General features: G+C 37.5%; 1 protein-coding gene across 1 annotated transcript; it reads left to right on the top strand.

Annotated features, from left to right (window-relative positions):
- Positions 1-2959: 2959 nt before the first annotated feature.
- On the top strand, positions 2960-24679 carry ada (adenosine deaminase). The gene is made up of 11 exons (XM_081609275.1): positions 2960-3158; positions 8588-8649; positions 11687-11809; positions 15317-15463; positions 15550-15665; positions 16926-17050; positions 18816-18887; positions 20692-20793; positions 21230-21297; positions 21382-21511; positions 23397-24679. Exons 1-11 carry the CDS (start codon positions 3009-3011, stop codon positions 23499-23501), a joined length of 1200 nt encoding a protein of 399 aa, XP_081465401.1. The 5' UTR covers positions 2960-3008; the 3' UTR covers positions 23502-24679.
- The last annotated feature ends 376 nt before the right edge of the window (positions 24680-25055 follow it).

Raw genomic sequence — 25055 nt, forward strand, 5'->3', positions numbered from 1 at the left:
AAACCTGATGAGTCAAAGCAGAAATGATATGTTTCACATTGTGAATATAGAAGATTTCTTGCCATGCATTTTGCGGCATAAAAAAGGAAGTTGCGAAATGAGGTTTCAGGGATGTTGCCGTTCTGCAGAAATCTTCCTGGTCTGCTAGAACATTTTAGTGAAAAAGGGAGAAAAAGTCTCAAGCTGAGAGTTTCTGTTTAGAAGTGACTTCAGTGGAATTTGAGCCAAGAAAACCTTCTCTGGGTGATGAATTTATATGTTTAGAGCTGGATTTTTAAACAAAGTAAGCACAGAAGAGGTTATTACTACCCTTAGTTTCACATTTAATATGAAAGTGGAATGAGGAAGAACAGTCAGATATGCTGATGTGGTCAGTTTTACAGCTGCATTGGTCATTAAAACTGCTGCACAGGCAGATTTAATTTAATTTAGTGCAATTTTAACTTTTTTCTTAACAATAAATATATTTTTGCATGACTCTACAGAGCAAATAGAATGGAAAAAACAAAATCAGGCATGTAAAAGCAGCACTACTTCATGTTTTTACTCATGTAAAGGTAAAAAAATTGTTTTTCAATTAATTATTATTATTAAATATTCACGTAAGAGTCAAAAAGTATTTGGTAAAAAAGTCTAAAGTACTGAGTAACTTATCAAATGATCAATCATATAATCCAGTGTTTCTGAACCTTTTTCGGGCCAGCGCCCCCCCAGCCTTTATCCAGGTCCCTCACCGCCCCCCACCAAAGAATTTGTAGGCTACTCTGCACTGACAATTATTTTATTATTAATGTTACTATCATTATTGTAGATGTTTTGAATCGGCGCAGCGATTATGTTTTCCCGTACACTTCAGCGCGCCTTATGCCCCTTCACCTCACGCACATAACCGGGTAAATGTAGCGAGTTTTGCCCTAAAGGTATCGGCGTCTGGATGAGGGGTGGGGGGGGGGGGGGGAGGCGAGCGTATGTTTCTACGCTCCTTCCTGGGGGGGCGCCGATTTATGTTTTCGCATCCACCTGAATAATGTGTAGTTGAGCCCCTGCCCATGACATTTCAACCATATTATTTTACCTTTTATCTGGAAATGGTGTCTGTTTATTCTTGCCATAAAGTCTCTGTATTAATTATTGCTCAAAAGGTCTTGCCATACAGGTTTATTCCTCCGTATTTACTTTAGTTTCTTAGTTTATTCTTGCATTTTGTTTTTCATTCATTTCCATTTAGTTTCATTTGATTAGTTTTATCCTCTCTTGGTTTATTGCTATGTCCACTTTAGTTTCTTTCCTGTTGCTAAATTTATTTTATAATTTATTGACCATCAGTAATCTTCACTCATCACCTGCTGCGCCTCCTAATCGTCATGTGTTTCACATCATGTGTTGATTTTTCACTGTTCAGCATCGGATTCTCTGTTTTTATGCCATAATTCACATCTATAGATGAAGCGGGCAAAACGGAGCGAAGAACGGAGCACTCCGTTTTGCCCGCTTCTCATGTTTCAGAATTTTGCGCAATGTGCGCAGCGGTTTTTTTTTTCTTTTTTTTTTAACTCCCTAAGGTGCAGGGCGGGCGGGAAACATATCGATGGGGAAAAGGCAGACTAACATAAACCTTTTAAAACAACTGAGACAATTTCTGCATTCTGATGATTGAAATTTAAAAGTGCTGTGTTGTTCTATCATCCCCGTTTCATGTCGGACCACTTACAGCACCGTGTTACCGCTATAAAATGAACGCTCTCTTCCGTGGTATCACCCATGGAGGGATTTCTTTATTTAAATGGGTTCATTTTTCAGAGGGATACAAAGTCGTGATTTTAGTAATTACACGTTTATAAGAGCGATTTTCTGTTGTCCTTCCATGGAAGCGGGCAGCTTTCAAACGGAAATAAAACACTTTTTAATATAAATTGCTGCTTTGACATGATCACAGAACTGCCAAAACATATGTAGCTACATAAATACCAGACAAAGTGAATCACAGCAGCGTCATCAGCCGGTGTAACGCTGATCTGATGCGGAGCGGAGCTGCGCCATGAAGCTACAAACACTAAATAGAAGAAGAGCTGCCATCGATACAGTTGCAGCCAAGCATGATATAATGTTACACAATACAGTTTTACCAAGTTGCTCAAAGTCTAAACTGATATTGTTGTGCATTTAAGGTGTAAAGTTTACCTTCGACCAAACGCCCCCCAAAGGAATCTCACCGCCCCCCTTTTGTAAAAATGTCCGCCAGCGCCCCCTGCCGTCCTCTGAACGCCCCCTGGGGGGCGGTACCGCCCACGTTGAGAACCACTAATATAATGTCTTAATATTACATCATTAGATGCACCAAAATATTAAGTGAAGTGGAAATTTTTGGCATTTTAAGAATCAAGTTGACAATAATTTACGCAAGTAACAAAACATAACTAAATCAGGCACAAGAAATTGTTACCAAATCAGTTTCTATCAATAAAAACCAATAGCTTTGATAAAAACTGCAGGTGTGTCTGTGTCTGGTGAATTTTTGGTTCAGTGGGTAGAGAATCCAGAAATGTTACTCAAGTAAGAGATACTTTCAAATAAAAAAAGTAAAAAGTACAGCGTAACAAAAATACTCCTAAAAGTAAATTATTTTCCCAAATTGAGGAAATGTAGCTGCTTCCCAACTCTGGATTAAAGTTATGAAATCTTTTACTGCGAATTGGGACCAGTTTGGTGACCTGGTTCGTTGATTAATTGGCCTTACTGTAAAGCTCTCATCACATGGGTGGAAAGCTGCTGCCGTCCCGGGCCGCTAATCCTTCCGTACCAGCCTGAATGTGACGAAGCGGCGAGCAGCCTGTTGCTTCGCCCTGCACAACATCTTCCCCGGCCTCTCGCTGCTGCTGTTATCTGCAGAGCGCACTGTGCTGAGTGTGTGTGTGTGTGTGTGTGTGTGTGTGTGTGTGTGTGTGTGTGTGTGTGTGTGTGTGTGTGTGTGTTTTACAGTTAGCAGAATAAAGGCGTGTCTCCGAGTCATGCATATAACAGCGCGACGAGCCGCGATAGGCTTCGGCTCTCCGCTTCTTCCCAGCTCAGTACGCACCACCAGCAGACCCACCGGCTGCCGCGGGCTCCCGATCATGGCCGAGCGCTCCCCACATTCAGAGGTGTTCAACAAGCCCAAGGTACGTCAGAAAGCCGGAGAACACGGCGGCTCAGAGTGTTATTGGCGGGCTGGTTTCACGGTGCTGCCGCCGCCGGTACAGTAAGTACAGTGAGACTGAAAGTACAGGGAGTACAAGCGAGAGAACATCCGCAGCGCTAAGGTGTTTCTGAGCCAATTAGGAAGGAGGAACGTCAAAAAGTTCGCTTTGGTTGGCATGGACTCGGGTTTTGAACGAGGAAGTTCGTCTTGCTTCTGTTACCGGGTCGTTGGGGAAACAACTGAGAATATTAAATGAAACCCACTTTTTGGTGGTTAACTAGACACATTTTTTCTTACTTTTACGCGCGTATATATATATATATATATATATATATATATAGAATATACATCGCTACTCTTGCTTCGTAAGACAAGAGCAGTGATGCTTAAGACGCGTCGCTCCGTCGCTACTCTTACGTAAAATGTCAGTATTTTCTGCCCACTAAATGAAAAACATGTTTTAGCCCCCAAAAAGAAAAAAACACACAAATTTATTGAAGGAAACTAATTTCGAAATCCTTTAACATATATATTTTTTTACGTTAATTACTGTCATTAAAATACCAAAAATTTCACATAAATATATTTTCGTCCATCTCGTATGTAATTTTTAAATATTAAATGATTGATCATTTTACTTGTGCAGACTTTTTCCTGTTACTTGAGTAATTTCTTGGACGGTTACTTTTTATTTGTGCAAGTCAAAAACCCAATTTTAAAAAAATTTTTTACTCACTAATAAGGTTAAAATAAATAGCTTTAATTGGCACTAGGCACAGGCTTCCCATTTAAACCAGAGGTGTCCAAAGTGGGTCCTGGAGGGCCGGCATCCTGAACGTTTTAGTCTCTCCCTGGTGGTATAACAACCTTTTCAGCTTGTCAATGTTCCTCTTAGGCCTCTAACGAGCCATCATTTGATCCAGATGTGTTAAACCAGGGAGAGAACTAAAACCTGCAGGACGCCGGCCCTCCAGGACAGACTTTGGGCTCCAGTGATTTAAACGTTTATTGTCGCATCTTCTTAATCACTTGTGCCCTTTGAATCCGAGTCCTGTCTGAACATGTACCTGTTCTGACAGCTGATAAGCTGACAACAAAGGGCTGAGTCAGAGTGAAAGATGGGTGGAGGATGTGGGCAAATGACAGAGATCAGCTGTGCAAGAAGCAGAGAGCTCAAAGAGTGAAGGCGGAGTGCTGGCAGAGATAACCTCATTACATATTAATATGCTGCTGCAGAGCTGATGGTGGCGCCGGGGTCACTGTGCACTGCAGCAGCAACCTTCACAGGCTCAACATGCAAACTTATTGTGCTGATTCTGTTTTTTGGAGTGTTGCATCACCTTCATGAGGTTAATGAGTTCAGTCATCCATGTTCTGAAAAATAACATCTCAGTTTCACTTATTTTAGTTTAGTTTGACTAACAGTCTCCAATTTCTCTGTTGCCAACAAAGTTTCTCAAAATCCACGCAGTTCTCAGCTACAACTCAAAAAGATGCCATATGTCAAAAACAAACTCAGAAGAAGCCTGATCATCTGATCTGTGTCTTATGTGAAGTTGAATTCATCTCTGTGTTTGGAAACGTTTAATTTTCAGCAAACAAAGGATGAGGCAATGTTGCACCGCTGCTATTTTTGTTGTGACTCTTGCATAATTTGAGACAATCGAAGAGGCTCTTAAAGTTCTAACGTAACCAAACGATCTCTAATTAAACTATTTGTATGCATCAACTATTCCCAAAGTCATCATGAAGCATCTGAATGTTTTAATTATGGAGGGCGTTCAGTCCGAGTCGTTCTTTTATAATTAACTCTCTTCCTTTGTGGTCAGTTGACAAATTCAGATCATGTCCCAGCGGATGAGTCAACATTTACGACGCGTTGCAGAGTGAATGAGCAACATGTGCTGCACAGTTTGTGCAACATTTTATTAGGTTTATCCAGTAATTCTGCTACACGTGTGGCCAAAAATCAAAAACATTTCACACGGCAGAATGAAATGATGCAGCTGCTGCATCATTTCATCCCTATGAATGGCTTCACACCCAAACTTGCATTCTAGCATCATTTGGCTTATTAAAAAATATGAGTTGGGATCATGCATTAAATGATTCACAAATACGAAACTAATAACTAGTGGGAAACTTCTGCACAAAAACGTTTGAAAAAATGTTCATATATAGAGATTTTTCACTCTGTCATGTGAAAACTACAGACTTTTAGTTGTTTGTTAAATTTTTATATGACAAACCAACACAGATCCTACTAGTGATAAAAAAAGATACAAACTCTTCTCATGGTAAAACACGGTGGTGGCAGCATCATGCTCTGGTGTTGATTGTGGTCTAAAATGAGAGAAAGTTTAGGAGAAATTGATACTTTTATAAGATATTGCAGCTTATTTTTATCCAAGTTATTCAGTTTTCTTAAAGTAAAAAAAAAAAGTGAGTTTCTGTTAGATTGTGGCACAGCTGGATCACTTTAAGTGTTTTTTAGCAAAAAATAGGATGTGAATAAAAAAGCTGCATTAGGGAGAGTCATAAATCTGAATCTCCTCAGTTCATCTGAACTTCCTCTTTGGCTTCATACTCTGATATAAAACATTTCTCTTGCAAAACTGCAGACATCTTCAGTGTCACGGGATTAATTTAAAACGACCGCAACATGCTGCAGGGTGAACTGAAAGAACAGCCACATGATTTCCTGAAATGGATATCGAGTGGAGAAGCATTTCATCATCTGTGAACAGCTCTGAAGCTGCAGCATTTAAAAAAACTTTTATGAAAAATGATTGTTAATAAAAAGAAAAGCTAGAAAACACACATGAATCAGAGATTAGATCGATTAATTTATGGAGATTTTAGAACTGAAACGGTTTTTCTCAACAAATGGGTAGCAAACAGAGCCGGCCAAAGGTATGAGAGTTAAGCTAGCATGATAAAAATATATATTTAAAAATATATTGAAACTAAATACAATTTTGTATTTTTATAGTTTGTAAACAATAGGTTGATCTCTTCCTTCTGTCACTGTTGGGGAAATTTAAGACATCAAACCTGTTGACTTATTTACTGTAAATTTAGTGTTTGTTACTTTCAAATAATTAAAATGATGCAACGCACTTAAATGCATTTCAAAATCCAAATAATTTATACTTTAAAATCAGCAGCCATAATAATAGTGGTATAATGTAAGCTGATTAAAAATGATAATTATTTAGAAATGATACATGTTGGTATGGGGGCGGGGGAGGACCCAAATTAAAATGTGCCCAGGGCCCCAAAAATGCTTGGGCCAGCCCTGGTGACAAATAATCAGTTATGATGTTTAAGTGTTATTAAAGCAACATATTAGAAAATTTAAAGCTAAAAAATCTGCCAATCATCTTCAGTTAAACTGAGAATGGGTTGTTGAAGCAACAAGTCCAAGAGGATATTTCCATCTCAAGAACTTCCAGGTGGGACCCAAGACCAGGTAGGTCAAAGGTGACCTTTGCCTACCTGGGTTGGTCCCAGATAGGAGCTCTGGGTTTGTCCCAGTCGCTCCTCTTCCAAGTTACAGTTAATCATAGATAGGAAAAAAAGGAGGAGTAAATTTCTGCCAAAAAAACTCAGAAATTTTTTAATTAATCTTAGACATTTATAAAAAAAAGACTTGGAGTCTCAAAAAGTAAAAGATTAATCTCAAAGTTAACTTTTTTTTTTCTCACAAATTTCTGTTATTCATGCTCAGAATTTTTTAAGTCTTTTCTAGAAAATTTCTGACATCTGACAAATGTTTTCCAGCAAATATTCAACATTTGGAGCTCAGAGAAAATTTATGAGAAAATGTAAAAATTTTGGGGGGTTTTCTAGCAAATTTTCAACTTTTGAAAACTCAGACATTTCCTTGTAAATATCTTTGTTAATGTTAATCTCAACATTTCTGAGGTTTTTCTAGCAAATGTGTTACATTTCAAGCTCAGAAAGTTTCTTCTTTCAAACAGATTTCTCTTGCAGAATGATTTTGTGCAAAAAAAAAAAAAAAAGTAATGAACATGTATTAAACAGCACATAGAGTTGTGCTAACCTGCTAAAGGACTTTAGGAACTGTTGAACCGTGGCTTTTACTGAGGCAAGATGGTAGCACTGGTTTTAACATCAACAGCATCAGGAAACTGTAACACAGGGCAACTGCGTCAAAGTAAAAAGCTTTGACAGACAGAAACAACTTCTGTGTTTTACATATAAGGGCAGAAAAAGTGCAAGAATGTTGACAAGACAGATGTGAGAACTCGCCGTTCGGCAAATTAATGTGGGAAACTGACCTTCAGAGAGGCGAGTCGGATAAGGATGTTCCCTAAACATAACCATAAGTTCAACACACTCATAATGTAATAACATTTTTCATTACAAGTACAAATGATCACCTGAATCTTTTTTTTGCAAGGCAACAGTTCAAATATCTTGAAATAAGACAAAATTAGCTTGCAGGTAACATTTAAGCAAGATATGAGCTTCTTTAGAGTCGATAATTCCTTAACATTGATGAAAAAGTATGGCAAATTATTTCACTTTTATACATGCTTTCTTATAAGTGAAATAATCAATGGAGCAAGAAGGTTGTCATCAATAATATGGAATTATTTATTTAAAACAAGCTCCTATATTTTGCTGAAAAGTTACCTGTATGTTAGTTTTGTCTTATTCCAGGTGTACTAAGGCATTTGAACTACCAAAATTACTTCATAAGATTTTGTGTTTTTGCAGTGCAGCTATTATTCAATGTGTGGGAATAAAATGTCTGATATACAGAATGCTTTTATTTGCATATCCTCAGTCTCTGCCAGGTCAACAGCATGAAATATCTTCATACGTTGGTAATGGTTTGTTCACATACAAGGAGAACAACACATGCTTTGTTTTACTGCAGCTCTTTTATTTTTTTTTTAACACAAATCTTGTTCCTCAAAACTGAAAATCACGTAGCTCAGCTGTATTTCCAGTCCAAAGCAACACAAGCCAAGCGGTTAAGCAGCAAGGAATCTGATTTGAATCATCCGAGGTTTTTCCTGGCCTGCTCTCAAGCTTTAGGTCATGACGAGCCTCGCTTTGCTCTTTCTTAATCGGAGCAACTTATCTAACTCGTTGAGGGACGAGTCAAGATGCTTCCACTTCATCTGCTGGCATAAATCACAGCTTTCAGCAGCAGAGGGGGAGCCAAGCCGGCCGTTCCTGTTTGCCCCCTGCGGCGCCCCTGGGCCCGGTCGCCACTGGTTGCCCAACCATGTGCTCTGTATGCACAATGAGCTGCAGCCAAAGCACAACCTCAGCTGCACTGCTCTGTTTGGTCCAGGAAGATGGGGCCTCGGTCCTGTGTGTGAGAAATTAACATTGATTGATTGATTGATTGATTGTCTTCTTCATCCACAGATCGAGCTGCATGTTCATCTTGATGGAGCCATCAGAGTGCAGACCATTCTGGATGTTGCCAAGTAGGTGGATTTGCTTTTTTTATGTTCCTCAAACATGTTGATGCACTTTCTTTTGAGTTTTATCTATTTATTTATTTATTTAATTTACTTAATTATGTACGTTTTTGCATTGCACCTGGTTACCTATAGCTCTACAAAAACACTCCACCCCCACAAAATCTTAGCAAGTATTTTTCGTCTAGTTTCTAGCGCAAATATCTTATTACAACTGAAAATAAAAGTAACTTTTTATTAAGAGATGGGAGCTTGGTTTAAGATAATAAGTCCTTAAAATGTTATGAAAAAAGTGCTGTTTCCACTAGCACACTGCAAAAACATAAAGTCTTACCAAGAATTTTTATTTGGTTTCTGGTGCCAGTACACTTAAAAATAAATCGAAAGCAACTTTTTAGAAGATATAGGAGCTCGTTTCAAGTAATTCCTTAATGTTGATGAAATATTACTACTACCACTGGCAGATTATTTCATTTATAATATGGGGAAAATGTCTTGTTAGAAGTCTATTAATCTGCCATTTAAATTAGATATAGGAGCTTAAAAAAGCTGCTATATCTAAAGTTACTTTCAAGTATTTTTATTTTATTTCATGTGTGCTAAGATGTTTGCACCAGAAATACTTGGTAAGATTTTGTTGTTGTTTTTTTTGGATGCAATCCCAATTGTGTGGTTGATTTTATTACATCAGGGTTTCCTGCTGGCTTCAAGGTACAGAGGTTGCGTAATGAAATTTGAACCTGTGTCTGTCTGACCTTTGACCTTCTGGATTATGTACAATTGAACGTGAGCGTGTGAGTCCTGAGTATACGGCAATCAAGTGAGCTGATTGCCATATTGCTGATGAGTAACACAAACGATTATCACAACATAACCCAAGAAAATACACCATTAAGTCGTAACATTCTGAACTTTGACAAGTGAAGTAAATTTATGATTTTGGTATCTCAGGTCAAAAGTAAACATTTCCAGTTATCAATGTTGATGTGTCAGAAGCAACCTAAGGATTTAAGTGAGTTTCACAGGGAACAAAATTGCAACATTTGTTACATTTTCTGCTGCTGCTGTTCGCTTTCACACTAGACTGTGTCAAACGAACCAAACTATTAAAAATCTATTCCCCTCCCCGCCTGTGGGGGCGCTGCACCAAGAACCACTGAAGAAAACAACACAAAAACCTCTGAAGAAGAAACTGAGTGCAACTTCCTCCTCCAGGAAATGTAAACAAAACTAGAATAGCGTCAGATTTGAGCAGTTTCAGGATTCCTCTTTTGCATTTGGTAAACGATCATGAGCCATTTCTCGTGCTAGCTTTTGTTTTGGTTGTTTTTACCCAGAATGCCCTGCGCTGTAGTCCACTTCCTGCTTTTGGGACCGTGTCCAGTCTGATTGGCAGTCACATATGCATTCAAACAGTGCTAGTGTTCATTTCAATCAAACCTAGGTTTTTGGGCGGACCAGAGTTTGTTTGTTGGTCCCAATCAGAGTTCACACCGCCCCAAAAGAACCAGACTTTCTGGACAAATGGACTACAGTTTGATTAAAGCAGACTGAACATGGCTGGTGTGAATGGTGCACCAACCAACAAAACTGGTTTTACTGGTTTTACAGTATTTATTTTGGCACTGGTATTTCATATTCCATTGAAACCAAATGGGATGTGGTCCATCACAGCGATAAGTAGTTGTAGCCAAGAGGGTGTTGGTTCGAATCGTGGGTGTAGGTCCTGAGATGAAAAAGATCTTTCAGTCTAAAGAAAGCATCTTGAGGAGCAAGGGAGCATAGTTTTCCATCGGCCATGAAAAGATCCTGGCAAACAGTCAGACATTACAGAAAGGGGAAGCTGTCAACGCCGTTTGCAGCGACTCTGATCTCATGGAATCCATTCTGGTGGTGGATGGATATCAATCAAAGAGCTTCAAAACCCAACCGACTGCATCCTGGAACAGAAGGACTTCAGTAGAGGTTTTTCTCCATTTACAGTGGTTTAAGTTTGTTGTTGGAGAGATAGAAATGAAAATCATTTCCAGACAGAGCTAGAAGTTCAGCTATCTTTGAGAGGCGAAAAAGTGAAAGGGGGCTTCTGCTTCTTGGTTGGAGGTCTTCCAGATTTATCCCAGTGGGTTTGATTTCAGAGGGAGGAGGTCTAGCTAGGGGAAGAGCGAGTTATGGTGGAAAGGTTGTATCTTCCAGCTGGCTTTGGAAAGCCCAAATATCCCACAGAAGAGTAAAGTGGTGAGAAAAGGAGGTCTGGTGACCTCTGCTCAGACTTCTTCCACCAAATCCCAATGGGAAGCTCTCCAAAAAGCAGAACGGCGGTTGAAAATCCATATTGGTGAATAGTTTCTACAGAAACTATTCCCTACAGTTTCTGTAGGGATGAAAAATGATGACAAAGGAAACCATTCCGTTTCCTTTTTCATCATGGGGATAAAAAGGAAACGGAATGGTTGCCTCGTTTTAAGATGAAGCAAAATTCACATTCTGCGTGTTTTTATACTTTCAATTTCTAAAAACAACTGAAGTGCTTCAAAAATAAACATCCAGCCATTTTTTTTTTAGGTGTAAGTTAATTCAACGGTCACCGAGCCGTTACCTAGCAACGGCAGCACAGCACAGCCCCGTTACCTAGCAACCCATGCTGAGCTCCAGCATATTTGGTTAGCTGCAGAGGTGAACAGAGTAGCAAAAAATTGTACTAAAGTAAAAGCAGTTCTACTTCAACATGTAAAGTAAAAAGTGTCCGTCTAAGAAATTACTCAAGAATATAAAAGTATTTGGTCAAAAGTCCAAACAAGTACTGAATAACTGATCAAATGATCAAATGTTTAAAATTATTTATTTAAAAATTACATAATCAGACGAAGTAAAGTATAAAGTTAGTTGGAAATTTTGGTATTTTAAGGACCAAAATGACAATAATAACAAAATCAGGGAAAAGAAAATGTTTCTAAATCAGCTTCTTAAAAAAAAAAAAAACTTAAAGTATCCGTTTTCATTTTTACACTCTTTTCACAATATCTTCCATCTTTTATCCACCTAGGAGACGAGGCATCTCTCTTCCTGCAAACACAGCCAAGGAATTGAAGGAGAAGATCATCGTTCACGAGCCTGCCACTCTCACAAAATTTTTGGAAAAATTCGAGGAGTACATGCACGTGATTGCGTAAGTGTCGACGCAGCAGCCTCTCAACTTGTATAACCGTAGAGGGAGTTTCCTTACAGGAAGTGCAAAGTGTGACAGTTGGGTCAGAGTTCACCTTGAGAGCTGAAGTCCAATCTCTTATAACTGCAATTATGTTGCATCCAAAGTCTTTAAAAAAGCTGTTTGTGATTGATGGACTTGGTATGTAAAGCACAGGAGGATTGTGCAATGCAACTCTGCCCCACAGCAGGGGGCGTCGCTTTTAATGCCAAACATGAAGAACAGGAACACTGCATTATTGAGATCAAGTGTCATCTTGGCAACCCACCAGAAAAAGGACGGTAAACGTGTTCAGGAGAGCCTTTCATATGTCACTCTGCCTTATTTTTAATCCTGAACTCTGAAGAACAGACCAAATGCAGTCTTTCAGTCCTGAACGCTGCCGGTGTTGCACCATATTATGTCACCGCCATACATTGTGACCGGAGGAGGCGCTGTTGCAGTTTTACACCATACTCTGCCGTACTTAAGCCAAAGGAAAGATAAAGAAAAAAAAGCTGAACAGAGGATAAAAATTAACATTTTATCACTGTGTTCACAGAATATGACAGCTCTTATCAGATACTGTGAACACACTGTAACTTGTAGTAAAATATTAGTTACTACTGATCCTTTGCACGTGACGTCACGCTCTTCAGAAATTTGCACGCTCCGCTGTGCTGAATGGACCTTTTTTCTGTGTAGCTCGAACATTAGGGAACTTGCTGGCTGGGTTTAGCTCTTGCAGGGCAGCAGTGTGGCTTTGTGTAACAGGAGGATGCTGCAGAACAAAAGTCATTCAGGAGGGCAGCATTCACTGGAAACGCTGGAAGCGTTTTGTTCTGTGACGCGTAGCAAAATGAGTCCTACATGACAGGAAGGATAAAAACCCCATAACTACATTGTCACTGGACAACAAATTTTGTTGGGCGATAAATTGTTCCAGAACTTATTGTGATAATGGATATTATTGTTGTTTTGAGACAATTTTCAAGTAATATAACAGCAAAAAATGGCAGAATAATGCAAGAACACATTCTCAAAGATAAACACTGGAACTGGAAGACATTTGAAATATTCAAAATAAAGAAAGAAAACAACATAAACAATCAAAAATGGGCTAGTTGAGATAAAAGAGAAACAATAAATCCAGCAAATGAAAATTATTCACTTTCTTTTATCATGCGATTAATTGATAAATTGCTTATTGTAACTGGCCTAAATGTCTTTATTATTAAAGATATCAATAGCTCTCTCTGTTTTAATATATCTTTGGAGGCGACTCACAATATATCACAATTTGGAGTGTAACTATATGAATATTTACTCAACAAAAACACAAAATCTTACCAAGTATCTTTGGTCAAGTTTTTAGTGCAAACATCTTGATGCACATGAAATAAGTCAAAACTAACCAGGAAGTTGGTTAATAACTTAAAAAATATTGATAAAAAGTACTGGATCGACTGGCAGATTAACTTATGATGTGGAAAAAATGTCTTATAAATGAAATAATCTGACAGCGGAACCAGCACTTTTTCATCAATATTAGGGAATTATTTACTTAAAACAATCTATGTCTTGCTGAAAAAGTTACTTTGTAAGTTAGTCTTGTTTTATTTCAAGTCTACTAAACTATTTGCACTAGAAACTAGACTAAAAATACTCTGTGAATTTTAGTTTTTTTTGCCGTTTCTGCTTCAGTTCTGACCTGCATTGTTACTCTAATGCTTACAGGCCTGTGCAAATTTTGCCAGTTTGAACAAAACAAGTTCACCAGAAACGGTTTGATACAATCGCACCAGCTGCACTGGAACTACCCCAGATCAGCTCTCATTGATCTCAATATTTCAATGTCGGTACTTTGCACAGTTTGTGATCATATCACACATCCGCAAACAAAACTTACTTGCGTTAGTTCCTGTCAGTCTGTGGTTTTCAAGATCCCTTTTCAGCAAATTAAACATGTAGTAAGAGAACAAACAGGAGGCGCAGCAATATCTCGTAAGAACTCGCATAAAGACGATGCAATAAAAAGACGAGAACATGGAGAGAATCTGATATCATTTGAATGTAGAAACTAATTTTTCCTGCTTGTAAATAAAAGTGCTCAACTAGCAAATCAAGCTGATTAATGGACAGAACAAACAAGAATAACAAGTCGACCAGCCAACATTTTTTGGACTGGAAGGCTGTCATGTCCAGACTGGGACACTCCCAGCTCGGGTGGCATCACAGAGACTATAAAGATTATAAAACCAAATCATGAACCAGTTCTTCTGCATCTTTGACGAAATGATTCTCCTAAATGTCGATGTTGCAGAAGTGAACAAAAGCTGCGATTAAGGTTTGTTTGACGCATCATGGACAGAAACTCCCTGATCGAAACCAAAAAAAAAGAAGAAGTTTAGCTTCAACCTGAATTTAAAAACAAGACGGTGAACAGTGCAGAACAAAAGTCAGTCTTTTTTATTGTTGTTTTGTTTCTGCAGGCTTTCTGAAAGTTTTTCTTGGACGTCTTACTCCTTATTACCAAGCTGTAAAGAAATAAAGAGATTTGGATTGGTTTATCACTTTTGCATGGCATACAGATAAAGTACTGCTAGAAAAGAGGTGTAAAAAAAACCTGTAGTAAATTCATCTTTGACTGCAGTAAACATATGTAGAAAAATCCAACTGTCTTTTAATATATGTAATGTTTTAAAATAAAATCCAAGTAGGTCAGAGTTGTTGACATCCATTTAAATTGATGTAAAATTAAAAATGTGTTTTAACCTTTTATACTTTAATCATGTCAGTCTGACTAGGAAGTTTTAATTAGTGATTAGTTACTTATTGTTTCCCAGAGGAATGAATGTGATGTTACAGAGATCAGTTTTTTCATAAAACATTAAAGTCATGATTAAAAAGTTTCAACTAACAAATGGGTTTTTTCTTCTTGGTAAATAAATTAACAATAAGTGTTGATTTTTTTTTTAATGTTGTTGCAAAGAATAAAATTTAATAAGTATTTAGGAAGAAATGACAGATTAGTGCCACTAAAATAAAATAGAAATATATTTGACTTTTTTCTCTGGAGATTAAAGTCAGAAATCTGAGATTGAAATTTGAATTTTGAGATTTAAATCTGAATTCTGAGATTATGGTAAATTGTTCTTTTTTTTCAGTGGCACTAATCCTCTTCCATAGGAAACTGTCCAATTGCTCTTTGCACCGCCTTGTTGCTAAAATTTACTATGCAAACAAACTTGATTGATTAATTGATATTTAATACTACCTGTCGTAACCTTTAGCTGAGATACCAAGTTGAACTAATAATATTAAATAGTTCATGACAACCAAAGATGCCACTGATAAAAAGCTGTTACGGTACACAGCATGACTTTTATCACACCAGCGTTTCTGTTGCTCATTTTTTATGTTGTCGCTGCCCAGATGATGGATTACTGATTAACGGATCAAAAAGTTTCATTGCTGTTTCCGTTTCAGCGGCGACAGAGACGCCATAAAGAGGATCGCTTACGAGTTTGTTGAGGACAAAGCCAAGGAAGGAGTCATTTACGTCGAGGCCAGGTACAGCCCGCATTTCCTCGCCAACTGTGATGTTGGCAAAGACATTCCCTGGAACCAGACAGAGTGAGTGTTTTTTTTTTATTCATTTATTTTATTATTGTCTGGCTGTGGTGGGGTGTGTTGCATTTGTTTTGTGTTTTTGTGGACAGAGGAGACTTGACCCCAGATGAGGTGGTGCGTCTGGTTAACGAGGGCTTCAGTGAGGGGGAGAGGGCCTTCAAAATCAAAGCCAGGTCCATTCTATGCTGCATGCGCCACATGCCAAGTAATGACCTGTTCATGCTCGTGTCTGCCAAAACACGCTTGTGAGATAAGGGTCCTGTGTGCTAATGTCTTGTGTCATCGAAGCTCTGCCTTCGGTTATTCTTTCAAAAAGACTCGAACGATTTTATGCTTTAGAAACTTTAAAAAATCTTTTCCAGGACAAAATGTGCTTTTAATGAGAAATCAAAGAAATGTGGAACAAAATAATTTAAAAAAGGAAAACAAATAGTTGCTAGCATGGGATTTTTTTTCCTGACATAGTTTGCTGTATTGGTAAGAGAAAATAAAAGTAAAAAAATAAAATAAATGGACGAAGATAAAGTTAAAATAATACAAGAATAAAGTCGGAGTAATTCTTGAGAATTGTGTATATGTTTAATGACACATTTAAGTGCATTTTCTGTCTTACAAAGTGCTGAAAGGAGGATTAAATCTATTCTTAAACAAAACGAAAGATCAAATATCTGGAAAAAATGGAACAAAATCCTGCAGCTTCAATCAAAAAAGAAGCATTTTCCAACCCATGGCAGCTTATTCCTCTGATTTGGGGTTGCAGGACTTCCAGCAGCAGCTGGTGTTGCTGTGTTAACATGAAGCATCGCTGACAGTAACATGAACTGCAGTAACACGAGCTGCTCCGTTCCTGCAACTGTTTCCATGCAACCCAACAGCCAAATTCACTTCACATGCGAAATAAATGCGAATATGTTTTAAATAAACCCAACGGGAAACATTATGCAGACATTCTAAGTGGAAGTAAGATTATGTTTTGTTTTTAGAAATGTGTTATAATTAGAAAATATGGGCTAGTTACAGATTATTCAGGTATTATTCAGTTTTTATAGTAGTAAATATATGATTTAAAACAGCCAAGCAATAAATCATTTAAACATTTTTGAGCTCTCCTCTTGCACAGCTACATGTCTCATGTCTCCGCAGTAAATATGAGACGGCGACACATGAGCCTTGCACCAGCGAAATCTCATTTTGACTTTTCTAAGTTAAGCTCAAGAATCCAGCTGCTGGCAGAGCTTCAAATTTCCTGCACAGACCCGAGAAGAATCCATCTCAAAACCTAAAACAAATCATAAGAACCTAGTCATAATGTTAAATTCTGCACCCTGCATGTCGATTCATGTTTTTCTAGGCTCAGGATCTCCTTGGATTTATTCAGATGTCTCATTTCTTTTGCACACTGCACACATTGTGTTCAGTTAGCAGGCCTAAAACGTGTCGTAATGGAAATTTGAACTCGTTCCAGACTGGTCCATTGAAGTGGTGGAGCTGTGTAAGACGTATCGGGATGCCGGCGTGGTGGCCATCGATCTGGCAGGCGATGAGTCGATGAACCTCGAAGCAAACTCAAATCACAAGGTGGCCTACGAGGTGAGCACGGAAAACCATGAAGATATTAAAAACACTCCAGACGTGGAAAAACGGCAGAATTAGAAAATAAACACATCATTCTGAACGTCTTAACTTAGAAGTGAGTTTCCACTTTTACTACGAATCTTTCAGAAGCTACACAGGAATAACTTTCTCTGGACGTGTCTCGGCATACACTGCAAAAACACACCGTCTTACTGCGTATTTTTGATCTAGTTTTTAGAGCAAATATTTTGAAATTGGATAAACCTAACTTTCAAGTAACTTTACAGCAACATATGGGAATTTGTGTTAAGTCAATAATTCCTTAAAAATTATTTTTTTTAAAGCGCTAGTTTCACTGGCACACTGCAAAAACATGATGTCTTCCCAACTATTTTTGGTCTAGTTTTTAGTGAAAATAACTTGGAATAAGATAAAACTAGCTTGCAAGTCATTTTTCCAGCTAGATTGTTGTAAGTAAATTATTCCTTAATATTTATGAAAAAGTTCTGGTTCCATTGGCAGATTATTTCACTGACAAAGTGGGAAAATGTCTTGTTATAAGTGAAATAATTTGCCAATCGAACTAGTACTTTTTCATAAATATTAAGGCAATATTTACTTAAAACAATCTCCTATATCTTGCTTAAAAATTATTTGTAAGTTAGTTTTGTCATGTTTCAAGTGTACACAGATATTTGCAGTAGAAACTAGATAAAATACTTGGTAAGATTTGTTGTTTTTGCAGTGAGAACATTATTAGACATTCAAACACAAACAAAGAATACACAATAAAACGTCAATGCCATATCCCGTCATCATAATCACATTTCTTTTAAATGCAGAAAGTAAATTAACACCTTTATTTGAAATGTCTCTTTCAATCATTGCTTATTTGAAAATCTCAGTTGCATTTCCTTTCTCTTCTTGCAAATCTGTTTTGACTATAGTTAAAAATAATTGTGCTTCATGTGTGAATTTTAAAATATTGTTGTCTATTAACACAACTTTAAAACTTCGGCTTCATCTTTGTTCAATAAATACAGATAACTTCACATCTGTTACTCTAACTTTGCTTCGAATAAAGTTTAGGTCTAAGGTTATTAAATGCTCCATGACCAGTTTTTCTGAAACTCCAATCTCTAGTTTGTCCAGTTCTGCTTTTCGGTTCTTGTTCTTACAGTTTAATAGGTTTAGGTTTTCATTCATGTTAACGTTTCTTTCTGCGCTGAAGCATGAAGAAGTTTGTTTACCTGTGAAAAGCTTTGGATCAAATACAAGTGACGCATTTCACATGAACCACCCACGATGATCTTATCTACAGAAACATGTACTGATGAATGAAATGAAAACATTATTCAGTGAGGAGAAGGAGCAGAGTCCTCTCTGAAAGCAAGTTTTATCATCTGCGGTTTATGATCTCGGATATAAATGTGCCGACTAAGCAGAAGTGGGCAGAGTACCCAAAAATTATACTGAAGTAAGAGCAGCACTACTGCAACATTTTTACTCAAGTAAAAGTAAAAAGTACAGCTTAGTTAATGTAACTAGTCATTACTATAAGCACAAAATGCTGACTATCTGAAATAAAACCAGACGACGTAAACATGGGGAGTATTTTTGTGTCTTTAGATTCATGTGAAATTTCATTGTGATTCTTTTTTTAAGTGAACTGGAAAAGTTGCTCCAGTGAGAACAAAACCCGGCGTTGCAGATGTGAAAGCCAGATGTTTGGCTGCGCTGCTTTGTTTCTCATATGTTCCTTGATGGATGTCGTTCCCAGGAGGCCGTTCGATGTGGGATTCACCGCACGGTTCACGCAGGAGAGGTGGGCCCGGCGTCGGTGGTGAAGGAGGTGAGCCGCTCGACAGTAACGGCCAAGCTTTGGCGGGCATGTCTGACATCTTAGTCGCTCTTAAATGTGCGTAAACAAAACCCTGAAGTCACGCCACAACAATAGAGATGAGGGCAAAGAGCCAAGCACAACAAGCAGAGCAGAGTTTTTGTGTCGACTGATTAGAGGTCAGTGGAAGAACAATAGAAGCGATCGACTGAATGTGTTTTGTTTCAACAATGAGGAAGGTGGTCAACAATACAGGAAGAGTTTAAACTGTCCTGACGTGTGAATATCTTAAAGAAGCAAAATGGTGGCAATGAAGAAAGGGGGAAACCAAACAAGTCTGCTGTGAGGTGATGAAGATAAAACTAGGAGTAAAAGAAACCAGATATTCTGTTTCTCTACATGACAGAATCATCAGAGGGGCTTTTTTAATCACTTTCTTCAAATTCAGACATTTATGCCTTTGAATCAGTGGTCCCCAAGCTACGGCCCGCGGGCCAGACCCAGCCCGCCGCCACATTTGGTCCGGCCCCCTGAACAATGCCAGAGAGCATTCAGATTTTTTTTCATATATTGTATTTTCCGGTTTATATGAATAGAATAGAATAGAAATACTTTATTCATCCCAGACAGGAAATTACTGTGCAGTTGCAGCATACACATACACACAGATCAAGTTACCAATAAAAAAAATAAAATTAAAAAAATTTGATTTTTCTTCAACCACCAGGGGGCTCTTTAGCAGGAGGTGTGTCCTGTAAGCTGTGGGTGTTTTGTTTTGCATGGCGCATTGCTGCCATCTGTTGGACTTTTAGGGAACTGGTTGACTTATGTTATTTAATCAGTACGGTTGTTTGCTAGCGGTAGAGCAGATGAACACACGTGTTTGTTATGAACGTCGCATTCCAGGTTTCCCTCAATGAAATATATACTAGTCAGTCCCAGTGACCATTTCACTAACGGTTTTTGCCCATGTGCTTTCTGGGTAAAAATCAATGGAGACCCCCTATACCCCCCCACCCCCACTCCGCACCCCCGTCAACAATTTACGGCAGCGCAGGTGATAAACGTGTAACACATCTTCTGTTACAAACTGATTCCAGCCCCCCACCAGAGAAGGGAAAAGTTATGTGGCCCTCACAGGAAAAAGTTTTGGGACCTCTGCTTTAAATAATTAAGGGAAAGCTCTGATGATGATGTCATGCCTTTGTAAGCTTCATTTAAAGGGGAACCTAGTTTCCAAATTTCACATTTGTACCTTTTTTTTGTTTGTTTTTTTTACTTCCATTTGAGTTTCTTCTGCTTTTAAAAACAGGCAGAGCATTAAAAAAAGAAGAAAAAAAAAATTTCTTGTCAGTAAGCTAAACATTTTTAATGTCTGGGAAATGAGCCGTTTCAAAAACCTTCCGTTACCTAGCAACCCCAGCCAAGCCAGGCCCTGTTACCTAGCAACTCTGTTCAGAGTTCCAGAACATTCGGTCAGCTTGTTTTACCTCTGAATTCGCTGGAAAAGACAAGAGTTTTGTTGTTGTTTTTTAGCAGCCAGAAACCATTTCAACACGAGGATTAATAAAGTGATTCTGATTCATTTTTATAATTAAGAAAGAATAAATGCTCATTAGTGTACATATAAGGATAAAATTACTTATTCTTCTTAAAGGCTGTTGCTGTTTGATAATAATTACAACTAGAAAAAAGATAATCTCAAGTAAATTATGAATTTATCAAACCTGAGGTGACCAGTGCATATCAGGTTAAACTTGTCGGCGATTTTGTTGTTGTTGCTTAACTTTTTTTGTGTGTTTGTTTGGCGTTTTAGGCTGTTGAAGAGCTGAAGGCCGAACGAATCGGACACGGCTACAACACGCTTCAGGACAAAGACCTGTACAGAAAACTGCTGGAGCAAAACATGCACTTTGAGGTAAACGACCAACTTCACCAGCCTTTCCATCAAAACAAAGTCCTTATATTCATGATGGCATATAAGGACGGAATAAAGTCATAATATTTTGGGAATAAAGTTATAATTCAAGAATAAAGTCGTAATATTTTGATAGTCAATATATTTTGAGAACATATTATTTCAAGAATAAAGTTGTAATATTTTGAGAATAATGTCATAATATTGTCACCATATTCACAAATTGTTTCATCTTTATTCTCATAATTTCATTTCATTTTTTTTCTTGGCGTGGCCCAAATACTCAGTCATATGTATTATGTAAATATCCTGAAAGTATTTCCTCCTGACTCCTCCTCCTGTAGTTTTAGTCATTTTAGTGGTGAACTCCCTATGGAAGAGGATATATTGCGCCCTCTAGTGGAGACATGAGTTGAATGAAACGTTCTCCTTGCAGATGTGTCCCATTTCCAGTAAGCTGACAGGTGCCTGCAGCTCAGACTTTACCCAACACCCCATCATAACGTGAGTTTTTTTTATCCCCCTCACATTGAAATGTAGATTAAAACAAAAACGTTCAAGAAACCGGGATTTATTTTGCTTCTGCAGCTTTAGAAAGGACAAGGCTAACTACTCCCTGAACACAGACGACCCTCTGATCTTCAACTCCAACCTGCCACTCGACTACAGCGTTGTGCACCAACACATGGGATTCACAGAGGAGGAATTCAAACGGCTGGTGAGATCAAATGCAGTTTATTAATGGCACCAGATCACAGGGAGAAGCCGTTTAAATGAGGGTTAGAAAGGAGAATTGGCCTTTTATCAGCTGATTATTTGAACGAGAACAAAGCCGTACTCTGAAAAATATTCCATCTCAGTCCTGTTTAAGAATTCAAGTTCCTTTTGTGCAGCATAAACTCTTAATTCCACTAAGAAAAACAACAAAGCAGGTTTGCATGAAACATGGCCTTGCATAAGACTGTAGAGAAACAAACTGGCATTTGGATTTGCGCGATCGAGTCACCTCAAAGCCTGAACGGCTCAACCTTAACGTAGCAGATTCGCTCACCAGCTCCATTAAAGCTCAGTGATTATATTAAATACCGACATGTAAATAAATTAACATCAACAGACTGTTTCCTGACTGCTACTGACGATATTTACGCTTCAGTTCTGTAAAGTGGCCAAAACAATTCAAGGGTTTTGCAGATATTTATTTCTGCACAAGTCCTTTAAGGTCAAACTGCAGCATTTCACTAAAATTAAGGTCTAAACTTTGACTGACCACCTGCATTAATTTATTTTTTAATACATTTTGTTGTAGATTTACAGCATTTTAGTTTATTTTAAGTGATTTAATTTATTATGAAATCTCTTCCTTGCATAGTCTGAAGAGTAGAAATTATAGTTACTTAATAAAAACATGAAGATTGATTTATTTAAAGAAGTAATTATCACAATTTTTAGTAGCATTATATAGTCTATAAATTGATCTAAAACTTTTGCAATATCAGCCCCTGATTGGCTTGAATAGCTTTATCCTTGCAGTGTTTATAAAAAACCCGAATTGAAACAGTTGAAATGTTAAATAGCTGCAGCATTTAGCACAAGAAAAATTGCTATCGCAAAAGTTTAAATATATTTGTAATTTGGCAGTAACAGAACCTCAACTGCTAAAACAGAACAAGCAGAATATGAACCACTTAGACTGCAGAATGTATGGAAAGCCAGAAGTGCCACAATTCAACAACATAGTTTAAAAAACAATGTGACATTTTTTTTACAGAACTGGAAATGTATAAATCAAATTATTGAATGTAACTTTATCTTAAATAAATAGAAAATGCATTATTTAATTGTTTGTAATTATTCATATATGAATATATAAATATATAGTTGTTTCTAATTAGCACTTGGAGAAGAGATTTTTTCAGATCCCGTCTCATACATGTCATCACATGGTGACAGTGTAAACAAACATGTAAGAAAAATATATTTTAATAAAACTAACATACTGCAGCTGGGCCTGTCACAATAAATGACTTTGCCAGATGATAAATTGTCACAGAACTTATGGCAATAAACGGTAATATTCATGTTTTGAGACAATTTTCAAGTAATTAAGGAGAATAATTATTTATCTCAAAGATCAATAAGCTTTAAATTATGATAAACATTTAAACACTGGAACTGGAAAAAATGTGAAATATCCAAAATAAACAAACAAAACAAATAAAATTAATTCTGAAGTCTCTGTAAACAAAACTGTTTTTAAAAAAAAGGATAGTTGAGACCAAAACACAAGATGATCAGTTTTATAGAAAGAAAAATGATAAATCAAGCAATGAAAATGATTGAGTTTGTTTATTGTGCGATTAATTGATTAATTGATCTATTGTGAGTTTTAACTGCAGCTTTCACATGCTGAGGGCCAGTAGAGTCTGAAAATGAGCTTTTCAGACAAACCCTGCTGCTTATATTGAGCTGCTCACACTGACTTATAATCACTTAATCAATGCATTTGATTAAAAAAGGAGCTGAAGAAGCTGAAATCCATTTCTTCATCCCCCTGAGCCAATCAGGAGGGAACTGAAGGGGAACTTTGTCATTTTGTCTCGTAGAACATCAACTCTGCAAAGTCGAGCTTCCTCCCAGAGAAGGAGAAGGAGGAGCTTCTCCACCAACTGTACGAAGCGTACGGGATGTTGCAGAGCACCGCCCTCTGAAACGCCCTCTGACCTCATAACCAGCGACAAAGAAATGTGGTTCCACTGCTGTGTGAGCCGACATGAAGCCTGGAGAACATCAGACAAGCTGGTTACCACTTCGCCTCCCCTCGTCATCCGGTTTCATCTCAAGAAGTTCTTACATACCTCCACAGTTTTTATCCACATGAGCCTACATTCCTCTGGAAGGTGCAGAAACATCCGAGGGTTGTCGTTTCGTCATCTCATCTTGAGTTTACATGTTGTTATGAAGACAAGCTTTAAAATGCAGAGTTATTCGATATTCATAAACGTATGCAGCTTATAGACTCCAGCTTGTTTTTTGTCGTTTACATCCTGTAGAGGTAAATTGCAGCGCTAAAGGATGATGGGGAAAAATAATTGATTCAAGAGCAGAATAAGAGAAAACGCATGTGGACAAGCAGCAGTTTTTGCTCTCCACATGAAACGAACCCGGGACCAGATGCATGTAACGTTCATGAAAATATACATAGTTTTCTGTCAGTGGGAGACGTAATGCACATTAGCTTTATTCCCACTTCCATCTTTAATTCTGTGAGGATGCAAATCACTAACATAAATAATGTTGTTGCACTAATGAATAAAAATAACTGGTGCCAAACTGGAAGAAAGTAAAGCTAATTATTCTTCACTGGTAAAATAAAAAATTATTTGATTAATAACGACAAGCTACAGTCTCCTGCTTTTTCTGCATCAGATGAATAAACGGTTTATTGAATCTGCTCAGTTTTACTAAGAGGAATTCTAAAAACTAGCAGCAGCACAAAGGAAAAATCAACAAATTCAGATATTTATTCTTCCTTTTAAGACTTTACCAAAATGCTCTTTAGTTGTTTTTTTTGTTCAGTTTCTCATTCACAAAAGAAAAGGTGCTCGTTTCCGTTTTCCACCCCATGTTTCTGCATCTGGCCCCGGGAGGAAAAGCAGGTGAGGAGCTCCATACCAAAAGTGCAGTCTTATATGTGCCCACTAGGTGGCATCGCGATGTCACCCAAGCGGAAAAAGCATAGCCTCTCTAATTTAGTGTTTTTACTTTTCTTTTGATGTAAACATTTAAAATATTTTCATTTAACTAGAACAGAAAATCACTTATTTGTCGGCACTCATTTGTAGCTCTTGTATAAAAAAATATATTGCAATAAAAGCTATAAAGACAATTTTGTTCTACTTTTGAAATCTTTTCACATCTGATTGTTAAAATTCACACCACTTAAAGAATTGTATGTTTGTGAATTAGAGCCATTATAGACAGAAAAAAAAATTCTGCCAAAGCTTAAAAATTGGGAATATTCTTGGAAATTTTAGATAAACTTTTTTTTTATGTTTTTGAAGTTTCTGAGCTTGAAGTCAAAAAATTGCTTGAGAAAAATCCGAAATTTTCTAGAAAAAAACAAGGAATTGTAACATTTTTTTAATGTTTTTTTCAAAAGATTTTTGGGGGATTTGAGTTTGAAAAGTAGAAAAATTTCTTGGAAAAAAAAACATTTTTGAACTTCACAAACTCAAAATGTCTCAGTTTTTTGGTGGAAATTT

Source organism: Poecilia reticulata, chromosome 7, assembly GCF_904066995.2.
Source record: "Poecilia reticulata chromosome 7, P_reticulata-male-v2, whole genome shotgun sequence".
NCBI classification, from domain to species: domain Eukaryota; kingdom Metazoa; phylum Chordata; class Actinopteri; order Cyprinodontiformes; family Poeciliidae; genus Poecilia; species Poecilia reticulata.